Source organism: Macrobrachium rosenbergii, chromosome 48 (assembly GCF_040412425.1).
Source record: "Macrobrachium rosenbergii isolate ZJJX-2024 chromosome 48, ASM4041242v1, whole genome shotgun sequence".
NCBI lineage: Eukaryota > Metazoa > Arthropoda > Malacostraca > Decapoda > Palaemonidae > Macrobrachium > Macrobrachium rosenbergii.
Window position 1 is genome coordinate 53,326,712 of NC_089788.1, and position 13,958 is coordinate 53,340,669.

General features: G+C 35.3%; 1 protein-coding gene across 10 annotated transcripts in view; it reads right to left on the bottom strand.

Annotated features, from left to right (window-relative positions):
• The window catches only part of gem (gemini), a 166,853-nt gene that overhangs the window by 37,373 nt on the left and 115,522 nt on the right, over window positions 1-13,958 (bottom strand). For all 10 annotated transcript variants that reach the window (XM_067091768.1, XM_067091767.1, XM_067091764.1 and 7 more), the window contains 3 exons: window positions 7,749-7,871; window positions 7,438-7,561; window positions 148-258 (listed from right to left, as the gene is read on the bottom strand). In XM_067091768.1, coding sequence (XP_066947869.1) covers window positions 148-258; window positions 7,438-7,561; window positions 7,749-7,871 — 358 coding nt within the window. The remainder of the gene's footprint in view (window positions 1-147; window positions 259-7,437; window positions 7,562-7,748; window positions 7,872-13,958) is intronic.

Consider the following 13,958-nt stretch of genomic DNA (forward strand, 5'->3'; position numbering starts at 1 on the left):
TCACGATCAGCAAATGCTATTACTGACTTCAAAAACCAGTGATTACATTATTAGAAAGTCACAACAGCAACAAAAAGATTAGTTTTTGCCATCAACTTTTGTACCATTCGAAGAAATCTCTGCAATCTGAAAATCAACATTTCTCACCTTTATGTACACTCCAACTTCTTTTGTTGGATCCCAGTCGAATTCACACATGTTGAGATTACGTGAGCTTTGATTAACATCAAATATTCCATATGACAAGGGAATATCAACCTGAAAAAGATTAAACATTGATGAATAAAACCATAAGGTTGTATAATAAATGTCAGCAGAGTAATAAGATTCTGAATGTTCCACTTTACAACATGCAAATGTACTAATGCTGATGCTGTTATTTTAACTATACTAAAGGTACAATCCAACCCAACAGAAGGTAAAATATACAGTATAGCTATAGAATTATTACACTTACATATGCAATAAACATTCAACATATTTGGAGGTTGTGATAGGGATAGTCTAAATAAGTGAAAGGGGGAGAATTAATTAAATTACACTGTGTTGAACCTAATTGCTAAATATGTAAATAATACTCAAATATTCGGGCCTTAAGGTCAAATTTTCTTGATCTTCAGATTTGTGCCCGTAACTATGATTTGATGTTTTTATCCGAGACCCTTGCAAGTCGTAACAAGGCAAAGGTAGAGTTTTTAACCCTGGGGTTTGATGGCCCTAATTTTATTTATCGACCTAATGTCCTACATGAGCAACGTATGGCTGCATACACTAAGTCTGGATAACCTATTTATCGTCAGAAAAATTTGAAGTACAGTTGACCTGAAGTCCTTTGATTTAAAATTTTCAGTAAGTTCTATGGTACAATGTTTACGTATTTGTTGTATTGACAATTCTGTATATGACTGTCTTTTGGAAAGGATTAGTATGGCTCAGCCACAGGATTCAAAAGCCTCATTCATTATTTGTGGAAACTGCAATGCAAAGCAAAGTGAGTGGCCAGTCTGCTCATGAGTTCTGCGTATCCTCCGATTTGTCCAGCTAATTCAGAAACCCACACACATTTCTGGTAATAGCTTAGACCTCATATTCACAGATGTTCCAGCTATTGTCAAACCCAAGTTTGTGAATATATAGGCACTTCTGATCACTAAAAGTTAAGTATACCTTAGTTTTACCAGACCACTGAGCTGATTAACAGCTCTCCTAGGGCTGGCCCAAAGGATTACACTTATTTTACGTGGCTAAGAACCAACTGGTTACCTAGCAACGGCACCTACAGCTTATTGTGGAATCCAAACCACATTATACCAAGAAATGAATTTCTATCACCAGAAATAAATTCCTCTAATTCTTCATTAGCCAGCCGGAGACTCGAACTCGGGCATAGCGAGTGCTAGCCGACAACTCTAACAACTCGACCAACGAGGAACTCTCTGCGCCACTGAGATGGACATACGGTCATATCCCGAACTTACGCGAGGTTAGGTTCCAGAACCCTTCACGCAGGGTGAATTTTCGCTTAAGTATGGCACAGTCTCTAAAAATGCCAATAAATGATTATTTCTAAAGTTTAAACACTAAATATGACCCTAATCATGCTCCCAAATTATTAAGTTAACTTTTAAATAAAATTAAAGTTACTGTAATTTCATTTAAAACTTAGCTTAATACATTACTCTTCAAAAAAAAAGAAGAGAATTTCTGTCTCTCTCCCCTTCTGACCGATCTATTTTCAGAAGTCGTCTCAACCTCTTTTTAATAACTTCTTTATTCTGCATCTCTTTCTCCTTGTTCTGAAATGCTTTTTCATGAACAAACAGTATTTTTTATTTTGACTAATACAACTCCTAGTTATTATGTCTCTGTGTTTTAGAACGTATTTGCAACACAAGCGCATTTACAATTCGTAGACGGTACAGGTCAAATTAGATCAATTTAAACTATCTACTGTACAGGTAGAGATGTACAGAGAATTAATAAGTTGTAAAAATGTTTGAGCGCTAACTATGAGAGAGAGAGAGAGAGAGAGAGAGAGAGAGAGAGAGAGAGAGAGAGAGAGAGAGAGAGAGAGAGAGAGAGAGAGAGAGAGAGAGAGAGAGAGAGAGAATATCAGAGAAATTATTTAAGAATTAGAGAGAGAGAGAGAGAGAGAGAGAGAGAGAGAGAGAGAGAGAGAGAGAGAGAGAGAGAGTTATTCTTACGTTAGATATCAAAAGATGGAAATTCAGTATTAAACTAACTAAAATGAAATTAAAGTTACTGTATTTTCATTTAAAAGTTAGCTTAATACATTAACTTAAAAAAAGAAATGGTTAACGTAAGAATACAGGAGTGTGTGACTCTCTCCCCATTCCAACGATCTATTTTTAGAAGTCTTCTCAAACTAGTTTTTAAAAACTTTTTATTCTGTCTCTTTCTCTTTGTTCTGAAATGCTCTATGTCTCTCTGTTTTAGAACGGCGCATTTACAGTTTGTAAACGGTACAGGTAAAATTAGATCAATTTAAAATTATCTACTGTACAGTTAAAGACATACAGAAAAACAGTAATATGTAGGTTGGCTAACTACGAACAAGAGAGAGAGATAACAGTTGTCCTTACTTAAGAGAGTGAAATTTTCTATGAATTATTATGGATGGACACACACACACACATAGAGAGAATTACAAGAAACATTTGACCACTGATTAGTAACACTCCCCTTCTTGTCATGTTAAATGACATGTCTGACAGCTTTTGCCTTCGACCTTCTTACAAAAGACGAGGGAAGAATTTTTGTTTAAAATAATACGAATTTTGTAATTACAGTTTTTATTATAATTATTATTATTATTATTATTATTATTATTATTATTAATTATTATTATTTAATTTTATTAATATAAAAATTAATACTTATTATTAGGTAAAAGTTTATTTATCATACAAATAAACATACCTGTATACATGTACCATGAAAATTCTCTCATCTCACTAAAAGAGAGAGAGAAATTATTACTTTTAATAATATTTAATGTTATTTAATTTTACATAAAAGCTTGAAAACTTATAAATTACATAAAAAATTAAACATGAACACTTTTGCAGGGTTTCTCAGTGTTCGCGTGTCGTTGAAAAACTCGTATATGACCATTCGTTAGGTTCCAATGAAAAATTCGTGTCTGTGAATTTGTGCAACTCGAATCACGCAAGTTCGAGGTATTACTGTATCTGTCTATCAGTCTGTTCATAATTCCACCACTGGAAAAATGACCTGGATTAAAATCCAAGGCCAACTGGGATCGCATGATTGAAGCTTGTCAGTCACTTAATATTTCAGTTGTTATATTTGATCCTGATCCCAAGAAAAAGCTAAAACGAAATGCTGATGGCTATTTTAACAGCCCAAGAAAAAGCTAAAATGTAATGCTGAAAGCTATTTTAACATGTTCCTAGAAAAGTCATCAAATTTAGGACAAATGACCAGCCAAGGTTTGATGATACATGTAGACGAGCCTACCAAGACAAACACACCAAATTCAAAACATGGCGACAACGTCGTTCCAATGAAAATTGCACCACTCGAGTCTTGCGGTGCTGCAAATAGAACTTACCATTAAGCTGAGAGATATTACAATGATTCCTGAAAGAGAAAACTTGAAAGAATTACTCGTGGTAGACCAAACTGGCATCATCCATTTTTAGGTCAGGCTCATCTTCCATTCCACCATTACTAACAGATGATGGTAGATTGGTTACTGGCCCTAGAGAAAAGGCTGAACTGCTTCATGGAGCTTTTGAAGCTAAGCAATCAGCTGAGGATGTCCCTCTCCCTAATACTTGTCATCCTGAGCCTATTCTTACAAAATTTGCATTTTGCTCCAAGGATGTTAAGAAAATTCTGGATAATCTTGATAGCTGGGGTGGAGAAGATCCCGATGGTTTCTTCCCTTTGTTTTTTCAAAAAAGTTTATAGTGTGTTGTCTCCCAAGATTACTTTATTCTATAGATTTTTATGTCAATGTATTATCTTTGTGGAGGAGCACAAGCTTATTAATATAGTGCCTGTTCCAAAGAGTAGCATATCTGCAGACTGCAGTAACTACAGGCCAATCTCTATTCTCCCGCTGCTCTCCAAAGTTGCTGAGAATCTTATTTTTAAGCCACTATGTAAGTATGTGAAATCTAAAGGATTGGCAGATAGTCAATATGCATACATGAAGCAGTTAGGTACCTGTGATGCTCTTTTAGACCTGACATGCCATTGCAAGGGAACCTTGATAAGGGTTTTGAGTGCAGGACAATTTAAATGGATTTTAGTGCTGTTTTCAAATTAGTAAATCACAAGGCACTTATTTATAAACTTCAGAATCTTGGAGTGGGTGGATATGTTTTAGGATTGCTTAAAGATTTCCTTACAAGAAGGCAGCAGTGAGTTGCTTGGACGGGATCTTTAGTGAACAAAGACCTATTGTGTCTGGAGTTCCACAGGGCTATGTTCTTCGGTCCACTACTATTTTTAGTGTATACAAGTGATATGGGTGTTGGCCTGGAAAACAAGATTGTCAGTATGCCAATGATGCAACACTTGTGGGTATAGTAAAGTCTCCACTTATGAGGAATGAAACTGCCATCAGCCTCATCCTCCCCTTCAGGTGGATGGAACTTTGCTCAATGAGTCTGAAGCTAGGTATAACTTTTGACTCACATCTAACTTTTGAGAAACATCTAATGAAAGTTTCAGCAAATGCCGCACAAAATTTAGGTATTGTTCGTAAGGCCTCATATATTTATAACAGTGATAAAATCATTGCAACCTGTTTTATGTTATTTGTACTTCCTTTACTGGAATACTGTTCTCCAGTGTGGATGTCTGCTTCTACCAGAGATTTATCTCTTTTAGATAGAGTGTCTGTGGTGGTAGGTTTCTGTTTCCTAATAGTAGCAGTTATGACTTGACCATAGACAGACAGTCTCGTTTGTCACTTTTTCATATGTTGTATTTCAACAGAGATCTTTCACATTCACAATTGATCCCTGACCCCTTTATCTGCTGAGAGTAACCAGATTTGCTGTCGAACTTCTCAATTCCAGAGGTCCTTATTCCTCACACCGTTGGACTGTGGAACAACCTCCCAGAGGATGTTGTGCAATTGGAACTTCAGAAGTTCAAGCAAAAATGCAATGCATTACTACCCTAATACTATTCTTCTTGCATTTTAATACTTTATTATCTATTTAGTTATTATTTATTTTTTTTTTTTTTTTTGATAAATGGGATCTCTTCTTTCTGTAGAGTATTTCACTTTACTTCCTCTTATTCTTTCCTAATGAACACTATATTCTTTGGAAGCTTAAGTTTCAAGTCAATGGCCCCTGTGGGCTTGTTCCATATGAATAGGTTTCATCTACTGAATAATAATAATAATAATAATAATAATAATAATAATAATAATAATAATAATAATAATAATAATAATAATAATAATAATAATAATAATAAACTCATTGATGTCGCAATACCATGGTACACCAGAGTAGATGAGAGAGAGAAAAAATTGGTAAGTATCAAGACCTGAAAATCAAAATGAGAAGGATATGGAATATGCCAGTGGAAATTGTACCCATACTCATAGGAACACTAGGCATGATCCCAAGATCCCTGAAAGGGATTCTGGAAAAACTAGATGCCAAAGTAGTTCTAGGACTCATGCAGAAAAGTGTGCTACTAGAAACACCGTACATAGTGAGAAAAGTGATGACCTCCTAAGGAAGCAGGATGCAACCCAGAACCCCACACTATAAAAACCACCCAGTCGAATAGGATGACTGTGATAGACCAAAAAAAAAAATAAATAAATAATAATAATAATAATAATATTATAATATCATTAGTGGATGTTTGTATTAAGCCAAAATGACAGTTACGTACAGTATTGTCAACTTAGAGTTATAATGACTGATGCATAATGACTGTGGCTTTAAAACTGATGATGCAAGTTGTTCATTACATTGGTAATATCAAAATCCCTTAGTCTTATGCATTTGTATACAGAAAAGAAAATTGGTACAGAACTTAAAAAATTTTTTTTTACTGCATGTAATGTCTTATGTAACTTGCATATACTAAGTTCCAAACTGCAAAGTAATATATTTTACTGTAAGCCTTTTTATATCTGCTGAGTAAATGTTATAAGAGAAAAACAGTATTTATATATCTGGGCTGCATTCGTCAATCATCACTGAAACCAGGTGCTCACAGGTTAAACTTACATACTTAAGCTAAAGCATGTAAAGCACACTACAAATTTCCCAGGAATTTTTTCCTCTTTGTACAGAAAAAAAGTCTATAGTGTTGACAAACATGAGTATTTATTTACTTATAGTAAGTGCTGTGACTATTCAGTTAACAGTATTGACAAACAGGAGTATTTATTTGCTTATATTAACTGCTATAACTATCCAGTTACTTAAAAGGGTCAAGAGCCGCAGTGTAAATAACTTACTTCCTCATTCTTACTGCAACCCTTTAAACCTAATATGTATTAACCAATGAAGTGGGCAACTTATCACAAAATACTGAGTTTTCTTTTCTCATATTTTTTGAAAGAAATACCAGTCCCCAATAATGTTGATTTTCTATGAATACAATATTCTTACAGCGAAAAACTACAGGAAATGAGAACTGATGAGTACCCAATAAAAAAACTATAAATACCTGCACAGAAATTTTTAAAATCTTGGCAGCTTAAGCTGTCACTAGCAAACCACGGCCTGCCAGCAGGCATTATGATGAAGTGTAAATGCAGTAAAATCCCCCTTTTATTCTCTATACATTGTAGTACAAAAACAGCCCTGCTTTTAATTTACTCTTACTTTCTTTTCTCTTGTAAAATGCTGCAATAGATATTTTGACACATGATGGGAAAGTCGAGTAGTCTATTAAGTTTTTTAACCCACTACTTGGACCTGAGTCCAGCTCTACATGCTTTATGGTTTTCTTTGATTGTTTTACCCATTTTAATGGGATGAACGAACTCTTCAATAAAGTTAGACTTGTCCTTTTCATTTCTTTATATTTTCCCCTCTACTACATGGCTTTCTCTTAATGACGTCTAGCACATACAGATGTTAAGCATGAAGCCCAAATATATATATAAAACTAATCATTATATATGGAAAACATAGTGCAAAGGATTTCCAAGTGATGGGATAAATGGGACAAAAGTTGTGAGGCCTGCAAAGTAATGGCAAATAGGGAACATGTCCCTTCACTTGTGCAACCTCAGGTCTGCCAAATAAATCCAAACCAACATCAACTTGTCAGCACGTAAGCAACTAACCTCTTCTCCAAATATTCTCAAGTTTCAGATGTACTACAACATCTCAAATAATCTGTGACCAAGCTAAACTATTAAATGTAACAGTGCAAGAGAAACAAGGCAACAACTCTCACTTCTAATATTCTCTCTCCTGGTCTCATTTGTCGCCAACTCTCAAGCTGCTCCCTCTCCATGTATTGTAAACGTCGTTCATGAAAACAAACACGAATAACTGTATGATAAAGCTTTCCCTTACAACTGCAAAGACAGCAAAAAAAAATTTCTCATTATTTATGCAGGTATAATAATCAAGGTCTATACTCCACTCACATAAAATAGAGGACATGTGCAGTTCTCAAAAAAAAACTTAGCAAATATTCATTAACATTTTCACTAAGGAAATAACAATTACATATTAAAATAAAAATATAAAACGAATCCTTACCTAGTAAGATCACCTAACTTCTTCACTTTGATTTCATAAGACTGGCCTTGATTAAGGTACGATAAACTCTCCTCATTCACTTTTGTAGCAATTGAAGTTGCAGCACCTAAAATGTACTGGAACCTGAAACATTTTTTTTAAGTATAAAAGAAGTTTCATTACAACTTAAGTTAATGAAGGTCTCTAGAAGGACCCAATGACATACATTACTCAACTATTATTACATTTGTTACTCTCAATCATAAATTCTTTTCCCTAGTATTATGAAAGAACTTACAATATACAACAATAATACTAGCCAAGACAATCTTGTAATTTTATATTACAAGAAACACTAAGTCTCATTAATCTACACTCAACACAGTACATAAAGAGAAAAGATACAAAACATTCCTGCTCCACTGATAAACCTGCTTTCTACTGTATAAATTGGCTTCAGTGGTATGGTTATACTACTTTACATACATCAACTTTTCTACTAATGTTATCAAAAATTTAATATTCCTCTACAACTTAAGACTTTAGTATTCCTCTACAACTTGAAAACCTAGAATATCCAAATCACCTACCACATAAATGCTATGGACATGGATTCAGTGAAATCACCAATTTGCACAATAATCTTAATAGGATTATTTGCACTGCTCATGACAGAAAACGAATAAGTTACAAATGGACCAAAATATTTGAAATTTGCTACAAGGTACAAGCAATAATAAAACATTCAGAAAAAAACAATTATCTAGTTAAAACACTAGCATTATAATATACTTCATTCTCTCCCAGAAATTTTTCCCTGTATGAATGTCTTTCTACACCTCAGTTTCATAAACTTTAAAAACAATTATTTTCTATATAAACCATTCCCTTTAAAGGAAAAAGCCTAAGTAAAACATCAATATAATGGCATGAAAATAGTCTACATAGCATTTCAGCTCATTTCCCAGTTCACATGAAGTGTAGTTAGCTTTTAACAACTGGAATGTTCAGGATGGGGAAAGAAATTATATAAGTGTTATGAATGTGTGAAAAGTTTAACTGACAAAATATATATTTTCTAAGAACAGACCCATGCCCGAAACTCAATTTAAGCAAGGAGGATTAGGGCTGCCAAATCAACTTTGCTGTCAGTCAATACAATTTTTGATTTGCATGATATGTGACATATGAGATGTAAGCAAATTAGTTCTTTATAAATGTGAACTACTATGCCCAGACCATGCACAGTCACTAAGAAAAGTGTTGCCAACTTATGAACAGTAGCAAAATCCGCTAAGTAATGAAGACTGGCACTCAACGTAAACGATAGTGTACTCAGGGCTAATTCACGAACCTTATAATGTAGAGCAATTCCATATAAGTAATTCAATAGCTATCTTAAGTTCTAAGCAGTATTTAATAATTATAATTCTACTGAAAATAATGATTTACTATCATTTGAATTCAAGGATATACAGTGTTTCCTCAGCATATGAATGAGCCGTTATTCGTATTTTCGTTATACGAAGTAAAATTTTTTTTAAATTTTGTTTCCGTGTATGAGCTAAAAATTTGATTTATGAGCTCTTTAGTGGAATTTGGCATGCAGCTGGCTGGGATTGTGGGAAGAGAGACAGGATCTCCTTGCGCCTGGATGTTAAGTTAAAGTTAAGTATATCTTAGTTTAACCAGACCACTGAGCTGATTAACAGCTCTCCTAGGGCTGGTCCAAAGGATTAGATTTATTTTACGTGGCTAAGAACCAACTGGTTACCTAGCAACAGGACCTACAGCTTACTGTGGAATCCAAACCACATTATGACGAGAAATGAATTTCTACCAACAGAAATAAATTCCTCTAATTCTTTCTTGGATGGTAAGGGGAGGGCCATGTAGATGCAGGTGCAGGAGGTGGTAGTGGGAAGGCAACAAAAGAACTGGGATGACAGTCAAAGTAGGAATGAGTTACTTTTACAGTGCTAAAAAATCGTAAGTAAAAAGCTAGTGCCACTCCTCAAGTATTCTACCGTAACAAAAAGAAGTGATTTGGGGAAATCGAGTGTAAGTGAAAGCAAACAGGCAAAATGTAGTGGAAGAGAAAAATCATCAGAGCCCAGTCCCAGTGGTACAGCTGGGAAGTCAGTGGGAAGCAGATTGCCGTCTCCCACCCAATAACCCACCACTATCCCCCCTCTCTACCGTCTCACTCAGGGCAGTCCCGAACACTAGCTCAAGGTAAGACACTCTTTCAATTTTTAATTGTTACTGTATTACATTTGATTTTTTCTAATATTGCATCATTCTAAATTTATCCTGAAATTCCCTTCTTTTATTTTTTTTATGTGAATTGTTACTGCTTTTACTTACACGGAAATGTTTTTACTGTCACTTACCCTTCTCTCCTCAACAATATGAACACACTATTTCAAGTCAGCTGTGTGTCACCATGGTGACATATGATTTTGTTCATCTTTTATGTTAAATTTTATTGTGCTTTATTCTTTTATTTATTTTGTTGAATATGGTTATCATTAAACTATATATTGTGTCTGCACATAAAAATAATGGTTAAAGTGGGTACAAAGGATGGATATGGGGGAAATTCTTGAGTGTGGGATGAATTAACTGAATTCCCAATATTCTTTATGGGAATATTCGGATCGATATACAAACATTTCGATATACAAAACAGAATTTGGAACAAATTAAATTTATATACTGAGGAGGCACTGTAAATTGCTTCTAAAAACATGTGTATGTCCCCATACCTACTTATGCTTACTAGATATGTAAAATACTGTATACAGAACCCGAGGCATATTTTCTTAACACAAATAACCCTAAGAGAGAGAGAGAGAGAGAGAGAGAGAGAGAGAGAGAGAGAGAGATATCTTGCAAGAGGGCAAGTAGTATATCCTAACACAATTGCATGTCCAGCACACCCTACACACACACACATACATGTACTGATAAAACATATAATACTACATTACTGTATTGTATTAAACACACTAAAATACCATACTGCTAAAGTAATGTCAAAAAAATAATGAGAGAGAGAGAGAGAGAGAGAGAGAGAGAGAGAGAGAGAGAGAGAGAGAGAGAGAGAGGGGGGGGGGGGCACAGTAAGAGAGTATTGTTTCCTAATATGATGCCCAGAGATTAGAGTGATGGTCATGTTTATGCATGTTTGTTCACCATCAACCCTCACAGGCAAAGCCAGGAAATCCTCAACTATGCGTGTGAGCATTTGCCAGTTGACCATCTGAAACCTCCAGCATATTAGTGGGTCATCCACTAAGGACGAAAGGTCATCCGCTTGGGCACACTTGGTCCATTGTACGATAGTACCAGATTTCACTGTCCAGTATACCAATCATACTTACTGGATTTCCCTGTTAACCCTTAAGGGACAGGCTAAATTTATATTAAGCACACCCCCAGACCAGAAAAACTTTAAGGTTGGCCAATTCAAGAAAAAAACACATCAATGGAAAGAGGAAGATATGCAAATGCACATGGTCTAGGAATAAATTCTAAAAATTTTTCTGTACCATCCATGGGAAGTTGAAAGTGACTAGTATTTACAACCCTGTGTAAGGCCTCTTTTACAAGACACTCATAAAAATGTGCTAATTTTACAGTTACACATGTTTTTTCTAATGATTTATTTTATTTTATTTTGTAAAATTATAATTACAGCTCACACAATATCATACCGGATAAGACCTAAATTCAATAAAAATTCTGAGTATATTTATTGTAAAATATTTACCAAATTCTTTACTGAGATGGGGAGATGCAGTACCTTTTTGTGAGTAAACATTTTTCTAATATTTCTTGGCACTTTACTCTGAAAACTGCACATATATCTGAACTACCATCATAAAAGATAAGAACTAAAACCAACAGCAATCCCTGGGTAAATATATGAACAAATAAAAAAAGACTTCCTGGAGCTATGGAGAGGCAGTACATGGCCCCCACGAAATCTCAAGACTGACTGATCTACCTCTTTCCCATGTTGAACTATTATAGTTGCCATAAGTCATTTATGGCCCACTGAAGTGCTATAAACATTTTTTCCTGCTAATTTCATCCAAACCGTATGGTGCGCAATATTAATCCTCATAAGAGTTAGCCCGGTGTTCACTCATGCCCGTCCAGTAAGGGTTAAGTACAAAATATTGTTATCTTTTTATAGGACTCAAGTGAGCCCATCAAGCAACGAAATCCACTAAGGTGCCAATGTATTGTGCAGAGTACGGATACATATGCCAACCTCAAAGGAAGATCAATAGGTGATGAGATTACATGTTTGTTATACAAGCAGATAACCATGGATGCTTACACCATTTGGGATGCCTTAATGGAAGAGTGAGAGTCCAAGGAGGATTGTTCACCCAAACTAGAACCCTCCCAAAAATATGTCTTTCTGTCCCACTACTAATTTATCATAGGGCCTAATGTGCATATAAGTCTGACCACCTGTGATTAATCTCTATGAAAATCTGCTTATGCCAACTGCCATTAGTAATAAACCACAGTCTGCGTTATGTTTGAAAATCAATTAAGCGGATAAAGCTCTTATCTCTTATATGCTAAGCTCAATTTAGTCATATTAGCACAAGTTCTTAAAATTACCTTCCTGAACCAATTAAGAATACTGTAGTTATTGGTAAATGACTTCTTTATACCCCCAATGGAGATAAAAAGTATCATTGTACTCTAAATAGAGTACATGCTTCTACATAGGTTAAAGTACCAGACTATGAGACTGAAACAATACTCATTGCTCTGAACATGATTCATAAATAATAAATTAGTAAAATGTTCTGTATAGCCCTCTCCAGTTCACAAAGTTTGAGAATTCAGTCAAGTACTAGGCAAACCAAAAGACCCCAGCCTTCCATGTGACTCATTGCTAACCAAGGCATGAAGCTCACCAACTCAATGAAAACTGCAACAAATAAACTTTCCATATGCCTTTTACTGACCTTCCACATGACTGACTGCTAAACAAGCCATGAAGCTCACCAACTTACTGAAAACTGCAAACAAATAAGCTTTCCATATGACTTTGATTGGCCTTCCATGTGACTGACTGCTTTAACAAGGCAAGAAGCTTGCCAACTCACTGAAAACTGCAAATAAATAAGCTTTCCATAAACCTTTCATTGGCCTTCCATGTGACTGACTGCTAAACAAGGCATGAAGTTCACCAACTCACTGAAAAATGCAAATAAATAAGCTTTCCATATACATTTATTGGCCTTCCATGTGACTGATTGCTAAACAAGGCATGAAGCTCGCCAACTCACTGAAAACTGCAAACAAATAAGCTTTCCATATGCCTTTTATTGGCCTTCCATGTGACTGACTGCTAAACAAGGTATGAAGTTCGCCAACTCACCTAAAGTCCACAACCCCATGCAAGCCTTGCAAACTTCATACCTGCAGCCTTCAACTCAGCACCACCAATGTGCTTGCCAGCTGCATTTGCTTACAAAACCACATCAAGATCAACTGTTCAATGTCCTCATGTTGGCATTTTGCCATGACCTTGTAGGTCTGACTCCTGGGAGTCTTCTTCCCAAAGTCCACTGCATACTCCTTCAGTCTGTCCTGTGAAGTCTTAATCTCATAACTATAAGGTTGGTCGTGCAATGCCATACTTACTCATGTACATGACATGGACCAACCAATTTGCCAAAATTCTCTTGATTTCTAGTTTTGTGTAGGCTTATGCACTGTATACACATACAAGCTGGGGGATATCGAATGCATTTGTTTCTTTTGGGTTGTAAATTTGACTGTTTCATGTATTATCCAGTGAAAATGATGACAAAACATATAAAACTAAAAAATGAGAAAACACAGTAAAAATGAGCATAAGAATAGCATAAAATAAAAAGAAAATAAGAGTGTGTTGTTACTGGCTCTGATGTATGCAAGAAATTAGCTCGCTCGCTCTCTCTCTCTCTCTCTCTCTCTCTCTCTCTCTCTCTCTCTCTCTCTCTCTCTCTCATTACAATTAAAGTACAGCGCTGTAATATCCTTTAATAAAATGTTGAAAAAGCAAAGATGTAAAAGACATAAAACATAAAAGAGCTTTTCCTAAGTCAAATATCTGCCTGCCCCTCTCCACCCAACGCACACTGCATTCTCATCCCCTTCCCAGCCAAAGTCAGGTAATAAACACAATTAACTATGTAAACTGTCAATAAAGCC